Raw genomic sequence first — 17,626 nt, forward strand, 5'->3', positions numbered from 1 at the left:
TTGACAGTGAGGACAGGATTAGGTTGCTGCATTCCTTGATGAACAACCTACTGAAATTCCCTGTCTATAAAGTGTTCTATAAAGAATGACCACTTGGATTGCCAGAGAATTAGAGCAACCCATGAAATAGCATGCACCGCTTTATCAAATGTAGAACACAATGCTGAAATAATCTTGCCAGTGATACTACAGCACAAAATTGGTCCAAAAATCAGAGGTGACACAATTGCCTCATTGCCCTGACATTCGTAACAACGAGGGTGGCACGGTGGCACAGTGGTCAGCACTGCTGCCTCACAGCGCCAAGGGACCCAGGTTCAATTCCGCCCTCGGGTCACTGTCTGTGCGGAGTCTGCATATTGTCTACATGGGTTTCCTCCCACAGTCCAAAAGATGTGCCAAATTGTGCCAATTCAAATTTACAAATAATTATACTGACAGTGAAAGAAAAAGAATTATTCAACTGGTTCCTTCAAAATTATCGCAAAATACAGAAATATTTATATGACAGATATTTATAACTGTGATACTCTTTCTTGGACAGTCTGTAGTTACATATTAACACAAATCAACATCAATAACAATTAAACTATTAACTATAGTGTGACAATTATAAGTTATGTTTTACAAGCAAAATAACCTTGGTTCAAAGGTGGATTGGTCATGCTCAGTTTCCCCTGACTGGGTGGGATTGTTGTCACTGCAGGCTTGATGAGCTGAATGGCCACTTTGTGCACTGTCGGGATTCCGTGATTCTATAAACAAAGCCTAATACTGAGGTAATGGCAATGTGCTGGCCCTGATAGGCTGCTGGGATAGGTAAGCACCACCACCCAAACAAACCAGCATCAGGAAAAGTATTTAACCAATGGGTAACAAGGTGGGATTTTATGGCTTCACTCATCCCAAAACCATAAAATCCTGCCCGAGGTCAACGGACCTTTCACAGTTCGCCCCGTGCCCGCTTCGATTCCCTTGCTGGGCGGGCTGGTAAAATTCCAGCCTATATCACTATCCCTGGAATAGACTTCTTCATTGCATGCAGAGCAAACCTGTCCCACTGCCTCCCACTCCATCGGAGGTCCATCTTCCGCCACAGGCCCACATTCCATCACATCGTAGACCATTGCCATTTTGCTGATCCACCTCATTGCAAGTCCATCACAGATCCATCCCTGCCACATTCCCTGCCCACTGCAGGCCTATTGGCTACTCCCCCACGATGCCTCAAAGATAAAAAAGGCCATTGTTCTCCAACAACAGAAGCGCGCTACTACATTAGGGTGGCACGGTGGCAGTGTTAGCACTGCTGCCCCACAGCACCAGGGACCCGGGTTCGATTCCCGGCTTGGGCCACTGCCTGTGTGAAGTTTGCACATTCTCCCCGTGTCTGCGTGGGTTTCCTCCGGGTAATCCGGTTTCCTCCCACAGTCCAAAGATGTGTGGATTCGATTGATTGTCCATTGCTAAGTTGCCCCTTTGTATCAGGGGGACTAGCTATGGTAAATGCATGGGGGTTATGGAGATAGGGTGGGATTGTGGTTGGTACAGACTCGATGGGCCGTTCAGCCTCCTTCTACTCTGTAGGATTCTATGTTGAAACTGTTAAAATTGGAAATCTGCACTTTGATCTCCTTCATGTGACCCTTCGAGTAATGGGAAAGGTGCTAATGCTTTCATCCCCAATCCTAATGTAACCATTCATTTTGACCTTGTACTACAGTAGTAGACAAATTCATAAATATTCACAGAATCACAGATAACAGTCGGAATATTCAGCGCAGGACTGAAATAGATTTTATCACATCAATTAAACCTTATATCCATTAACAAGAAAGATAAAAACACTTCAGTGATGAGACCAATTCAACAAGAGTTGGTGTTTGAAACAATCTGCATTGGTTACTGAATGAGAACAATCAAATTTCATGACATTTCACACTTGCTGTCAGTCTGGGCTTAGCGATAGCACTCTCCCACCCCAGATACTTCAACGCAGAGCCGAGACTGCCACCCGAATGGAGTACTGGCAGAATGTGGCATCGATTGATGTGCCAACTTTCAGAAAATGTATGAAACCAAATCCGACCTATTCACTGAGCTTGGCGCAAAAGGTACCAACTGCCCTATTCGGAGAAGAGCAGGGAGCTTCTGCCATCACCGTGGCAAACATTGATTCCGAAACCAAAACCACCAAAAAAAACCCCTCATGGTCAAATCATTATCTGATTGTTGTTAGTGTAAAATGGCTATGTGCAAATTGGCAGTCACATTACAACAGTTAATACATTTAAAAATCAATGTGTTGGCTGTGAAATGCTTTGGGATGTCCCGAGGTTGCGGAAGATGTGATATAAATGCAGGTCCTGGATGTTTTTTGGATATTAATTTAGATAAAAGATAATGAGCTCCCACATTGAAATTATATCGTGCAGTGATCAATAGATATTTAAAATGCATTCAAGCCATGATATTACTTCTTTCATTCTCCATATGTCAGAGGAAGATGGATCTTTGCTGCTTTCATAGCATGGCACTGCCGTCTGAGGCACCGCTGACTTTGTATGGCAGGGTGGTAAATAAAGAAAGCAGCATTTCTGCATTTGATGGGTCACTGAAGGAGGTTTGCAGCTATAAACTTAAAGCTTGTGATCACAATGCGTCACAATGGTGTATGCATGAGCTCATGGTGTCAGAGTAACAACTCGGACTTGAATAGTGCCTTTGGCGGCACGGTGTCACAGTGGTTAGCACTGCTGCCTCACAGCACCAGGGACTCGCGTTCAAATCCGGCCCCGGGTGACTGTGTGGAGTTTGCACATTCTCCCCGTGTCTACGTGGGTTTCCTCCGGATGCTCCGGTTTCCTCCCACACTCCAAAGACCTGCGGGTTAGGTGGATTGGCCATGCTAAATTGACCCTTGTGTCAGGGGGATCAGCAGGGTAAATACGTGGGATTCCAGGGATAGGGCCTGGGTGGGAATTGTTGTTGGTGCAGGCCCGATGGGCTGGACGGCCTCCTTCTGCACTGTAGGCATTCTACTTAAATCTGAATTAGCCCTTTCAGTGAAAGGGTTACATTTTCCAGGGTGCCAGTGCTCTGCATTGCATCTTGGGTTGGCTGTCTGAAATCGGCATCCTGGAGACCACGAGGGACCGTTTGACATTCTCGCAAACATTCGCTCTCATTCCACTCTCTGCAGCAATGACATTCATTTGAATTCACTGAAGGATATTGTTGGATTAGGCTGGAATACACCACTCTAAAAGCTGACACTGGGGAAAGAGATTCTGAAAGAAAAACACAAACACCGCAAGCCAGTGTAGCTTTGAGAAAAGGAACTGCCCAAGCAGTCAGCCAGTGAAGTGGTTCAGAAAGGTTGAAAGGATCGGAGGATCCAGGCAGAGGATTAGACTGTGCTGCTCCGGAGTGCGACATGCAGAGAGTTAATGCTTTTTTAATGAAGTATCTGGAGGCAGTTAGCATAGAAACTAGAAGCAGCAGTAAGCCATTCGGCTCTTCGAGCGTTACTTATTTTTTTGATTTGATATACAGGCAAAGCATACCGTTCATAGAGAAGGAAAGGAGAGAGCGCAGAATGTAGTGTTACAGTCATAGCTAGGGTGTAGAGAAAGATCAACTTAATGCAAGGTAAGTCCATTCAAAGTCTGACAGCAGCAGGGAAGAAGCTGTTCTTGAGTCGGTTGGTACGTGACCTCAAACTTTTGTATCTTTTTCCTGAAGGAATAAGGTGGGAGAGAGAATGTCCGGGGTGCGTGGGGTCCTTAACTATGCTGGCTGCTTTGCCGAGGCAGTGGGAAGTGTAGACAGAGTCAATGGATGGGAGGCTGGTTTGCAAGATGGATTGGGCTACATTCACGACCTTTTGTAGTTTTTTGCGGTCTTGGGCAGAGCAGGAGCCATACCAAGCTGTGATACAACCAGAGAGAATGCTTTCTATGGTGCATCTGTAAAAGTTGGTGAGAGTCGTAGCTGACATGCCAAATTTCCTTAGTCTTCTGAGAAAGTAGAGGCATTGGTGGGCTTTCTTAACTATAGTGTCGGCATGGGGGGACCAGGACAGGTTGTTGGTGATCTGGAGACCTAGGAACTTGACGCTCTCAACCCTTTCTACTACGTCCCCGTTGATGTAGACAGGGGCATGTTCTTTTTTTGTATCATTGCGTGACATAAATTGTTGTAATTTGTCTAAGCCATCACAATCTGTTTCACCTAACTAGAATATGCAGCTTATTATTTGAAACCAGCTTTGTTTCATCTCTGTTGGCTTTGTCTACCATGAGACGGATTGAACAAGTGCATGTGCACAAGATGTGGAGAGGCAATCCGGCTTGCAAGGGGCTTTTGCACTCTGGGATCCCACCACCTTACAAGTACAGACAGGGTGGTGTGAATCCGTTCCTATCAATATAAGGCCATCAGTCTCACAGGAATGACTGATGTCATTGAACACCAATGGTGGTGGTGGTGGTGGTGGGGGGAGGGGGGAGGGTGCGGGGGGGGGGGGGGGGTGCGGGGGGGGGGGGGTGCGGGGAGGTGGGGGGGGTGGATTGTCACAAAAACCCATCTGCTTTACTAATATTTTTTAGGGAAGGTAATCTGCTACCCTTCCTGCTCCGCCTTGCCCATATGTTACTCCAGATCTACCATAATGTTGACTCCTACATGCCTTCTGAAATGGCCTCGCAAGCCATTCTGTTGTATCAAGCTGCTTACAAAGTCAATAAAAATGAATAAAACTGTGCAGACCACCAGACATTGACATGGGCACCGGAAGCGACACTGCAAACCCAGCCCTGTCGATCCTGTAAAATTCCTCCAAAATTGGGAGAGCTGACTCACAGACTAGTCAAGCAAGAGCTTGACATGGGGCGGGATTTTCCAGCCACGCTCGCCCCAAGGCTGGAAATTCCTGGTTGAGGTCAACGGACCTTTGCATGATCCGCCACTGCCCGCTACAGTGACGGGCAGGACGGGAAAATTCCGCCCATAGTCATACTCATGGAATGCTACCTTATGGAGAATGCCCTGGGACAGATCCAGCAGTGGTGATGGCATAGTGGTACACAGTCAGGAGGGAGTTACCATTGGAGAAGTCCAAAAGGGCGGCACGGTGGCACAGTGGTTAGCACTGCTGCCTCACATCGTCAGGGACCCAGGTTCAATTCCAGCCTCGGGTCACTGTCTGTGTGGAGTCTGCACATTCTCCCTCTCTCTGCGTGGGTTTCCTCGGGGTGATCCGGTTTCCTCCCGCACTCCAAAGGTATGCAGGTTAGGTTGATTGGCCATGGGTAAATTGACCATAGTGTCAGGGGGATTAGCAGGGTAAATGTGTGGGATTATGGGAATAAAGCCTGGGTGGGATTGTGATCGGTACAGACTTGATGGGCTGAATGGCCTCCTTCTGTACTGTAGGGACTCTAAGTCAATATCCACTCCAGCCCTCATGAAGTCTCATGCCATCAGGGTAAGGCAACCTCATGCACCCCACCAAAGCTGATGAAGCAGTGTTCCTCCATGTGGAACACAACTTGAGTGACTCACCTGATGAAGGAGCAGTGCTCCAAAAGCTCGTGATGCCAAATAAACCTGTTGGACTTTAACCTGGTGTTGTGAGACTTCTTACTACAGCAGTGTGAACAAGACAGTCAGAATATCAATGTTGTATCCTTAACTCTGAAGCGCAGCTCTTGTGACACCAAATTCTCACGCAGAGCATGGAATCACAGAATCATACCAAAAATAAGACTATAAAGCTCAAGAGTTATAACACAATGATTTCTAAAGATAATTTGAAGATGTAAAGAATGTGTACTAACTGTGAATGTAATATTAAACCCTGCCTTGGTCGTTCTTAGCAATGTTCGCGTTAACCTGTTCATCTGAACATTCTATTACTTCCTGCATGTCCATTGTTCTGTTTGTTGTTGTGCAGCTGATATTTGAAGGCATTCGAGGGCCCAGTATAGAAGGGGACATCGCAATCGATGATGTAACTGTAACAGAAGGCAAGTGCAGGAAAGTAGTCCAGCCTCCCAACAGTAAGTAAAATGTTTGGAAATAAAATCTGCATATCAATACCTACAAAACAAAGTGACACGTCATAAAGTTTCACATCACTGAAAGAGGCCCTTTGGCCCGTCATGTCTGTGCCGACCATCAAACACCAATTTATTCAAATCCCATTTTTCAGCTCTTAGTCCATAACCCCGTCTACTTTGGTGTTCCAAGTGCTCACTTAAATGCTTCTTTAACATTGTGACGATCCCTGCCCCCACCACCCTTTCAGGCAGTGAGTTCCAGATTCCCACCACCCTCTGGGTGAAAAAGATTTTCCTCAAATCCCCTCTAAATCTCCTGCCCCTTGCCTTAAATCTTTGCCCCCTGTTTATTGACCCATCTACTAAGGGGAAATGCTTCTGCCTATCTATATACCTCATAATTTTGTACACTCAATGAAGTCTCTCCTCAACCTTCTCTGCTCTAAGGAAAACAATCGCAGCTTAACCAGCCTCGCCTCATGGCTGAAACACTCCAGCCTAGGCAAAATTCTGGTGAATCTCCTCTGCCATGCTCTCTAGTGCAATCATATCCTTCCTGTAGTGTGGCGACCAGAACTGCACGCAATACTCTAGTTGTGGCCTAACGAGCATTTTATACAGCTCCATCATAACCTCCCTACTCTTATATACAATGTCTCAGTTAATAAGGGCAAGTATCCCATATACCTCCTTAACCACCTTATCTACCTGAACTGCTGACTTCAGGGATCTTAGGACATGCACCAAGATCCCACTGATCCTCTGTACTTCCTAGCATCCTACCATTCATTGTATATTCCCCTGCTTTGTTAGTCCTCCCAAAATGCATCACCTCACACTTTTCTGGGTTAAATTCCATTTGCCACTGTTCTGCCCATCTAACCAATCCGTCTATATCATCCTGTAATCTGAGGCTTTGCTCCTCGCTATTTCCCACACCACCAATTTTTGTATCATCTGCAAAATTACTTATCATACCTTCTACATTCACATCTAGATCGTTAATGTACACTATAAACAATAAGGGACCCAGCACCAATCCCTGCAGTACACCACTGGACGCAGGTTTCCAGTCACAAAAACAACCTTCAACCATCACCCTCTGCCTCCTGCCACGAAGCCAATTTTGGATCCAATTTGCCAAATTGCCCAAGATCCTTTGGGCTCTTACCTTCTTAATCGGTCTCCCATGCAGTTCAACAAATGAGCAAGTAGGTCATAAAGCAACGAGATGAGCATCTTTCAGTATATAGGGGCATTTATTTGAACATGAAATCTTGATCTTTAAAATGTTTCTATACAAATAAAAGCAAAATACTCCGGATGCTGGAGACCTAAAATAGAAACTGATAGTGTGAGAAAAATGCAGCAGGTCTGGTAGCATCTGTGGAGAAACAAAAAGAGTTAATGTTTTGAGTCCAATGTAATATTCTTCAGAACAGTCCACATTTGCTGCAGGCCTGATAAGCTTTGAAGGCAAGAAATTCCAAAGAAGACCATGGTACGATGGCACAGTGGTCAGCACTGCTGCCTCACAGTGACACGGTGACACAGTGGTCAGCACTGCTGCCTCACAGTGACACGGTGACACAGTGGTCAGCACTGCTGCCTCACAGTGACACGGTGACACAGTGGTCAGCACTGCTGCCTCACAGTGACACGGTGACACAGTGGTCAGCACTGCTGCCTCACAGTGACACGGTGACACAGTGGTTAGCACTGCTGCCTCACAGTGACATGGTGACACAGTGGTTCGCACTGCTGCCTCACAGTGACACGGTGACACAGTGGTCAGCACTGCTGCCTCACAGTGACACGGTGACACAGTGGTTAGCACTGCTGCCTCACAGTGACACGGTGACACAGTGGTTGGCACTGCTGCCTCACAGTGACACGGTGACACAGTGGTCAGCACTGCTGCCTCACAGTGACACGGTGACACAGTGGTTGGCACTGCTGCCTCACAGTGACACGGTGACACAGTGGTCAGCACTGCTGCCTCACAGTGACACGGTGACACAGTGGTCAGCACTGCTGCCTCACAGTGACACGGTGGCACAGCGGTTAGCACTGCTGCCTCACAGTGACACGGTGACACAGCGGTTAGCACTGCTGCCTCACAGTGACACGGTGACACAGCGGTTAGCACTGCTGCCTCACAGTGACACGGTGACACAGCGGTTAGCACTGCTGCCTCACAGTGACACGGTGACACAGTGGTCAGCACTGCTGCCTCACAGTGACACGGTGACACAGCGGTTAGCACTGCTGCCTCACAGTGACACGGTGACACAGTGGTCAGCACTGCTGCCTCACAGTGACATGGTGACACAGTGGTTCGCACTGCTGCCTCACAGTGACACGGTGACACAGTGGTTCGCACTGCTACCTCACAGTGACACGGTGACACAGTGGTCAGCACTGCTGCCTCACAGTGACACGGTGACACAGTGGTCAGCACTGCTGCCTCACAGTGACACGGTGGCACAGCGGTTAGCACTGCTGCCTCACAGTGACACGGTGACACAGCGGTTAGCACTGCTGCCTCACAGTGACACGGTGACACAGCGGTTAGCACTGCTGCCTCACAGTGACACGGTGACACAGCGGTTAGCACTGCTGCCTCACAGTGACACGGTGACACAGTGGTCAGCACTGCTGCCTCACAGTGACACGGTGACACAGCGGTTAGCACTGCTGCCTCACAGTGACACGGTGACACAGTGGTTCGCACTGCTGCCTCACAGTGACACGGTGACACAGTGGTTCGCACTGCTGCCTCACAGTGACACGGTGACACAGTGGTCAGCACTGCTGCCTCACAGTGACACGGTGACACAGTGGTCAGCACTGCTGCCTCACAGTGACACGGTGACACAGTGGTCCGCACTGCTGCCTCACAGTGACACGGTGACACAGTGGTCAGCACTGCTGCCTCACAGTGACACGGTGACACAGTGGTCAGCACTGCTGCCTCACAGTGACACGGTGACACAGTGGTTAGCACTGCTGCCTCACAGTGACACGGTGACACAGTGGTTAGCACTGCTGCCTCACAGTGACACGGTGACACAGTGGTTCGCACTGCTGCCTCACAGTGACACGGTGACACAGTGGTTAGCACTGCTGCCTCACAGTGACACGGTGACACAGTGGTTAGCACTGCTGCCTCACAGTGACACGGTGACACAGTGGTTCGCACTGCTGCCTCACAGTGACACGGTGACACAGTGGTTCGCACTGCTGCCTCACAGTGACACGGTGACACAGTGGTTCGCACTGCTGCCTCACAGTGACACGGTGACACAGTGGTTCGCACTGCTGCCTCACAGTGACACGGTGACACAGTGGTTCGCACTGCTGCCTCACAGTGACACGGTGACACAGTGGTTCGCACTGCTGCCTCACAGTGACACGGTGACACAGTGGTTCGCACTGCTGCCTCACAGTGACACGGTGGCACAGTGGTTCGCACTGCTGCCTCACAGTGACACGGTGACACAGTGGTTCGCACTGCTGCCTCACAGTGACACGGTGACACAGTGGTTCGCACTGCTGCCTCACAGTGACACGGTGACACAGTGGTTCGCACTGCTGCCTCACAGTGACACGGTGACACAGTGGTTCGCACTGCTGCCTCACAGTGACACGGTGACACAGTGGTTAGCACTGCTGCCTCACAGTGACACGGTGGCACAGTGGTTCGCACTGCTGCCTCACAGTGACACGGTGACACAGTGGTCAGCACTGCTGCCTCACAGTGACACGGTGACACAGTGGTCAGCACTGCTGCCTCACAGTGACACGGTGACACAGTGGTCAGCACTGCTGCCTCACAGTGACACGGTGACACAGTGGTCAGCACTGCTGCCTCACAGTGACACGGTGACACAGTGGTCAGCACTGCTGCCTCACAGTGACACGGTGGCACAGTGGTCAGCACTGCTGCCTCACAGTGACACGGTGACACAGTGGTCAGCACTGCTGCCTCACAGTGACACGGTGACACAGTGGTCAGCACTGCTGCCTCACAGTGACACGGTGACACAGTGGTTCGCACTGCTGCCTCACAGTGACACGGTGACACAGTGGTTGGCACTGCTGCCTCACAGTGACACGGTGACACAGTGGTCAGCACTGCTGCCTCACAGTGACACGGTGACACAGTGGTTCGCACTGCTGCCTCACAGTGACACGGTGACACAGTGGTTAGCACTGCTGCCTCACAGTGACACGGTGACACAGTGGTTAGCACTGCTGCCTCACAGTGACACGGTGACACAGTGGTTCGCACTGCTGCCTCACAGTGATACGGTGACACAGTGGTTAGCACTGCTGCCTCACAGTGACACGGTGACACAGTGGTTAGCACTGCTGCCTCACAGTGACACGGTGACACAGTGGTCAGCACTGCTGCCTCACAGTGACACGGTGACACAGTGGTTCGCACTACTGCCTCACAGTGACACGGTGACACAGTGGTCAGCACTGCTGCCTCACAGTGATACGGTGACACAGTGGTTCGCACTGCTGCCTCACAGTGACACGGTGACACAGTGGTTCGCACTACTGCCTCACAGTGACACGGTGACACAGTGGTTAGCACTGCTGCCTCACAGTGACACGGTGACACAGTGGTCAGCACTGCTGCCTCACAGTGACACGGTGACACAGTGGTTAGCACTGCTGCCTCACAGTGACACGGTGACACAGTGGTTAGCACTGCTGCCTCACAGTGACACGGTGGCACAGTGGTTAGCACTGCTGCCTCACAGTGACACGGTGACACAGTGGTTCGCACTGCTGCCTCACAGTGACACGGTGACACAGTGGTCAGCACTGCTGCCTCACAGTGACACGGTGACACAGTGGTCAGCACTGCTGCCTCACAGTGACACGGTGACACAGTGGTTAGCACTGCTGCCTCACAGTGACACGGTGACACAGTGGTTCGCACTGCTGCCTCACAGTGACACGGTGACACAGTGGTTAGCACTGCTGCCTCACAGTGACACGGTGACACAGTGGTTAGCACTGCTGCCTCACAGTGACACGGTGACACAGTGGTTAGCACTGCTGCCTCACAGTGACACGGTGACACAGTGGTTAGCACTGCTGCCTCACAGTGACACGGTGACACAGTGGTTCGCACTGCTGCCTCACAGTGACACGGTGACACAGTGGTTCGCACTGCTGCCTCACAGTGACGCGGTGACACAGTGGTTCGCACTGCTGCCTCACAGTGACACGGTGACACAGTGGTTAGCACTGCTGCCTCACAGTGACACGGTGACACAGTGGTTAGCACTGCTGCCTCACAGTGACACGGTGACACAGTGGTTAGCACTGCTGCCTCACAGTGACACGGTGACACAGTGGTTCGCACTGCTGCCTCACAGTGACACGGTGACACAGTGGTTAGCACTGCTGCCTCACAGTGACACGGTGACACAGCGGTTAGCACTGCTGCCTCACAGTGACACGGTGACACAGTGGTTAGCACTGCTGCCTCACAGTGACACGGTGACACAGCGGTTAGCACTGCTGCCTCACAGTGACACGGTGACACAGTGGTTCGCACTGCTGCCTCACAGTGACACGGTGACACAGTGGTTAGCACTGCTGCCTCACAGTGACACGGTGACACAGCGGTTAGCACTGCTGCCTCACAGTGACACGGTGACACAGTGGTTCGCACTGCTGCCTCACAGTGACACGGTGACACAGTGGTCAGCACTGCTGCCTCACAGTGACACGGTGACACAGTGGTCAGCACTGCTGCCTCACAGCACTGGGCACCTGGGTGCAATTCTCGGCTCGGGTCACTGTCTGTGTGGAGTTTGCACGTTCTCCCCGTGTCTGCGTGGGTTTCCTCCGGGTGCTCTGGTTTCATCCCACAGTCCAAAGATGTGCAGGTTTGGTGGATTGGCCATGCTAAATTGCCCCTTAGTGTCAGGGGGACTAGCTAGGGTAAATGTATGGGGTTATGGGGATGGGGCCTGGGTGGGATTGTGATCGGTGCAGACTCGATGGGCCGCATGGCCTACTTCTGCACTGTAGGCTTCTATGATTTTATTGAACTCAAAACGTTAACTCTGTTTCTCCCTCCATAGATGATTTTTACTCAGAAAGGAAAAGGTGAGTTTTTTTTCCACATGATTACTGTGGAAGCTAACTTTGGAGTTCCAGGACAGTGTTCCAGTGGATGAGTTACCCCAAAGATGCACCAGGGAACTCTCCCACATGTGTAAACCTCCAATGGGCAATTGCCCTGCATCCGAAAACGTGGATTAAATCACAAACCATGGATGGTTCCAGTTATCTCACGTCAATAGTTACCCAAAGAAAATTAGAAAATTAAAACCACTTCTAATTTCTGGCAACTATTGTACACACCCACAACAACTACCCTCCCCCCTCCTCCAATACCATGGGATACCCCTGCACCTACAAAACCCAAAACACTAAGAGACTCTTCCACTCCCACCCGACACTGTTCCACTCCTTCCAAAAGTGACCCCCTCCAACCCCCAAACCCCAAATCGCCAGGAGAGTCCTCTGCCTGAGCATCCCGCCACCCCCTAACTGCCCACCACTGGAATATCCACCCACACACGGGTTTCCTGCGAACCTCCTGACCAATCCTTAGGCCTGACCTAATGGCCTTGATGGGGTTGCCAACAGTGCTGCAGCTGGTGGAAGGCCACCAGCACAAGCATTAATTTCCATCCCTCAGCTTGATTGCACTGTGCCCTCCTGTATCACAGCTTGGTATGGCTCCTGCTCTGCCCAAGCAACTACAAAAGGTCGCGAATATAGTCCAATCCATCACGCAAGCCAGCCTCCCATCCATTGACTCTGTCTACACTTCCCGCTGCCTTGGCAAAGCAGCCAGCATAATTAAGGACCCCCACGCACCCCAGACATACTCACTTCCACCTCCTTCCATCGAGAAAAAGATACAAAAGTCCGAGGTCATGCACCAACCGACTCAAGAACAGCTTCTTCCCTGCTGCCGTTAGACTTTTGAATGGACCTACCTCGCGCTAAGTTGATCTTTCTCTACGCCCTATCTATGACTGTAACACTACATTCTGCACCCTCTCGTTTCTTTCTCTATGAACGGTATGCTTTGTTTCTTTAGCGCGCAAGAAACAATACTTTTCATTTTATGTTAATACATATGACAATAATAAATCAAATCAAGTCAAAGTTATGGCTTCTGAGCAGAGGTGGAGTGCCACAGTGTCAGGAGATGCCATATTTCAGATGAACAAGTTGGGTTGAGAGCAGATTATCTGTTCATATTGATGTAAAAAATCCTCTAGCATTTCTTCTGAAAAGATTGAGCAGTTTTCCCAATGCTCAGGCCAACAATCGTTCCTCAACCAACACTAATAAAGTCGATTAGAATCATTGAAACTCTATTGTGCTGAAGGAGGCCATTCGGCCCATCGGGTCTACACCAACAACAATCCCACCTCGGCCTTATCCCCGTAACCCTACATATTTACCCCACTAATCCCTCTAACCTATGCTTCATGGGACACTAAGGAGTAATTTAGCATGGCCAATGCACCTAACCGACACATCTTTGGACTGTGAGACGAAACCGGAGCACCCGGAGGAACCCACGCAGACACGGGGAGAACCTGCAAACTTCGCCCAGTCACCCAAGCCGGGAATCAAACCCAGGCCTCTGGAGCTGTGAGGCAGCAGTGCTAACCACTGGGCCACTGTGCCGCCCATTATTTAGTTTCATAGATTATTATAGATTATTTCATTTTTCATTCATTTTCTAATTATGAGACTTCACCCTACATGAAATAATTCGCACATTTCTTTTAAAAAAAAGAAGCTTTTTTATACTTAAAAAGCATTTAATTAACTGGAAGTACTTGAGGCCTTCCAAGGATATGAAAGTTCTTACAGAAGCGCAAGCATTTCTTGGTTCTCAATGCCGGGAGGGGGGGGCTCCTTGTAGATACTGAAAACTGCTGCACTAATGTCCAGGGAGGTTTCAGTATTCATGTCAGAATGGTTTTCATTGCCTTGACCAGGTTAAATATAACACTGGGCTCAGTGTCGTAAGTATGCCATGTGATGATTCAGGAATTGCAAGCTGGTTTAAAATTAATTATATTCAGCTCCCAATAATTGACATAATCACTGCTATTAATTTAACAATGTTAAAATTTTACCTACTGTTAAATTAAGTTATAACGTCTGACTGCAGTCATTGCTGACTGGCAGCACTTGATACCCAGCGGGTTATTAGCTATAAGGCATTCAGTGAACTTTGTATTGAGCTGACTTCAAGACCAGCATATTTTTAGAATACTATAAAGGAAAGCAACAAAAAGGAAATGGCGCCATGGCGTCACTCAGGATTATAATCTAACATGGTTTGGGGAAATGAGGATAGATGTTATGCCTCTCTCCGCACGCCCTCCCCCCAGGGAGATTTTCCACTCGCTGCCGGAATGGAATATGGAACGCTTGGCGGAGGGTTTCCCTTGTAAGGGATAGTGTTAACACACTGAATTGTAGATGTATTTGCCTTCAGGAGATCCACGAAGGTACAATGGAAATTATGTTAGGGAAGGTGATGGCCTCGCGGTATTATCGCTAGACAATTAAACCGGAAGCTCAGCTAATGTTCTGGGGACCCGGTTCGAATCCTGCCACGGCAGGTGGGGAAATCTGAATTCAATAAAGAATATCTGGAATTAAGGATCTATTGGCAACCATGAAACTATTGTCGATTGTTGGAAAAATTCATTTGGTTCACTAATGTCCTTTGGGGAAAGAAATCTGCCGTCCTTACCTGGTCTGGCCTACATGTGACTCCAGAACCACAGCAATGTGGTTGACTCACAACTGCCCTCGGGCAACTAGGGATGGGCAATAAATGCTGGCCAGCCAGCGACACCCATGTCCCACGAATGAATTAAAAACAAATGTTCCCAACTTGTTATTGACCTTATTCTGATACTTGGATGCAATCAGTTTAGTATCTAAAGTGCATTGTGGTTGTACAGATCATGAGGTTAAAACTGCAGAGAGTTCAGCCCAAACATTTAAGTTAAAATTTAACTCGAGCTTTTGAGATCCATATTTCTAGCATCACGACCAGCCGAATGGCCTCCTTCTGCTCTCTAACTATTCGATGGACTGAGTTTTACATTCGCAAATTAAGAGCTCTGCCCCACATTTATCCTCCCAATGGATCTCGTCTCCCAACTCCCACCCTCCTGTGCCAATGAAGATTCAGCATTGTGATGCCGGGACTGTAATAGAAATTCTGTCTTTGTTATTTCTAATTTATTTTACATGGAAAAGGAGAATTTTACGGTACTTGTCACTGTATTTTTCACAGGACATACATCAGGTCCTGGTTCCTCTCAGTAAAGCAGGAAGTGTCAAATGGGCCTCAGGATATCAGCTATCACTTCACAAAGACCCTTGTAAACTAACAGGTCTTGCAATTCAGGTGCCCAGCACCCACCCGCTGCCCTCGCCTAAGAATCCTCTGGTGCAATACAGGTGGCATGTCTGCTTCATGCCATCTCCTCCACCTGACCCAGACACTAGGCAATCCCACACTTGACATTTATCACACTCTCTCACACCCCCATATAAGCCCTTCTGCAAAGTCACCCTTACCAATCCTATGGGGTCATTCAGCCTCTTAACTGCACTGGGAACAGGACCTGACCTCCTCGACGACCTCTGTCAAGCCTTCTTTGGTCTGGCAGTGAGGTCTCCTTTTGCCATTCCTTGGTATGAGGACCTCCCTCTGATTGATCACAACCTGAAGGAGGGCTCATGGTGAATCACTGTGGAACTGTGGCTTTGACCTTGATCTGGGCCCCTCCATTTGTCCTGTCTTCATTCTGCCTGGCAGATAAAAGGTGCAGGGAACTTTAAAATGTGTGACTGTTGTAAAGGGACAGCCTGACTCTTAGCTTCTCTGGAGAGATGGAGTTAAAGGATAGAATATGACTCGATTTCCAAATGCCTCCTCTTCAAGAGGGAAATGGGACAGGTGTGTTCAGATGTTCTCTCCTCGCTGGCAAGCATCCTGAATGAGGCACTGCTCATACAATAATCACTAAAATAGAAACAAAACCATATTCTCACCTGCTGTTCTCCACCACTTTGATGAATTCAGTCTTCCTAAAAGGTTATCTTGCATCAGAACCTTTACATCACATGTGGATCTCTCATGTTGGCACTGAACTGATGCCAGCATTCCTTTAAATGGCTGGTCATGTCTAGCTCCCAGTTCACAGCCCAACATCCATACGGCCATAAGATATAGGAGCAGAATTAGGCCATTTGGCCTACCGAGTCTGCTCCGCCATTCAATCATGGCTGATATGTTTCTCAATCCCATTTTCCCTGTAACCTTTGATCCCTCTACCAGACAAGAACCTATCTACTTCTGTCTTAAATACACTCAATGACCTGGCCTCCACAGCCATCTTTCGCAATGAATTCCATAGATCCACCACCCTCTGGCTGAAGAAGTTCCTCCTCATCTTGGTTCTAAAGGGCCATCCCTCTATTCTGAGGCTGTGCTCTTGGATCCTAGTCTAGAATACTAATGGAAACATCTTCCCCACATCCACTCTATCCAGGCCTTTCAGTATATTGTAAGCTTCAAGGAGTTTCAATCCCACCCTAAAAGGTTGGGGGCTGAGACCCCCCACCCCACCCTTCTCCCCCTACCCCCTTCTCTCTACCCCCTCCACCTCCATGCAGCTCATTGGCTGCCTTCCTGCTGGTTGACCATTATGTAGCCGGGATCCGTTTGATTTGCATAATGAGACTGGGATGGGATTGAGTGGATCCCGGGCTTCCGAATAGACATTCCGCACCCGGCGGAAGCCACAAAACCCAGGCCTGGGCCAGCCCAGTCCCTTCTGGGAGTTACTCAACATCTGACAAACGCCATTTTAACAATGTACCGTCCCACGCGGAGTAACCAGTGAGTGATAAGTTGCCGGAGGGCTACGACACAAACCGAGCGCATCAGAAAATAAACTGAGAAGCCAGCTCATGTTTATTCAGTGACCCGGAGCGTGAGAGCGAATAGCGCCTTGTCACCAGCTGGTGTTCTATAATCTACACAAGCCATTTCTTTTGTCTCTGGCGATGCTGACTGGAACTGCAATAACTCCATTTGCTACATTGTTTACCTGTGCCAGTGTTTTCTGCATTATATATTTTGAAAAAGTTCTACTTGTGATTCACGCTTCACAACGTAAGAAAAATAAATTGAAAAGGGTAGTTTTATATGATGAGCATTTCAGAGCTCCTGCTCTTTTTCAATCACAATAATGTCATCATCATGTTATGGGTTGACTCCTCCTAAGGTGGCACGGTGGCACAGTGGTTAGCACTGCTGCCTCTCAGCGCCAGGGACCCGGGTTCAATTCTGGCCTCAGGTCACTGTCTGTGTGGAGTGTGCACGTTCTCCCTGGGTTTCTTCCGGGTGCTCCCGTTTCTGCCCACGCTTCAAAGATGTGCAGGTTAGGTTGATTAGCCATGGTAAATTG

At 49.0% G+C, this 17,626-nt stretch overlaps 1 protein-coding gene across 1 annotated transcript in view; it reads left to right on the top strand.

The window, feature by feature from the left end:
* mdga2a (MAM domain containing glycosylphosphatidylinositol anchor 2a) overlaps positions 1-6,070 on the top strand; it is a 589,650-nt gene extending 583,580 nt beyond the window's left edge. Inside the window, exon 16 of the mRNA XM_078233125.1 lies at positions 5,957-6,070. Within this exon, the coding sequence (XP_078089251.1) occupies positions 5,957-6,070 (114 nt within the window). The remainder of the gene's footprint in view (positions 1-5,956) is intronic.
* The last annotated feature ends 11,556 nt before the right edge of the window (positions 6,071-17,626 follow it).

The sequence above is a fragment of the Mustelus asterias genome, chromosome 18 (assembly GCF_964213995.1).
Source record: "Mustelus asterias chromosome 18, sMusAst1.hap1.1, whole genome shotgun sequence".
In the NCBI taxonomy this organism is placed as follows: domain Eukaryota; kingdom Metazoa; phylum Chordata; class Chondrichthyes; order Carcharhiniformes; family Triakidae; genus Mustelus; species Mustelus asterias.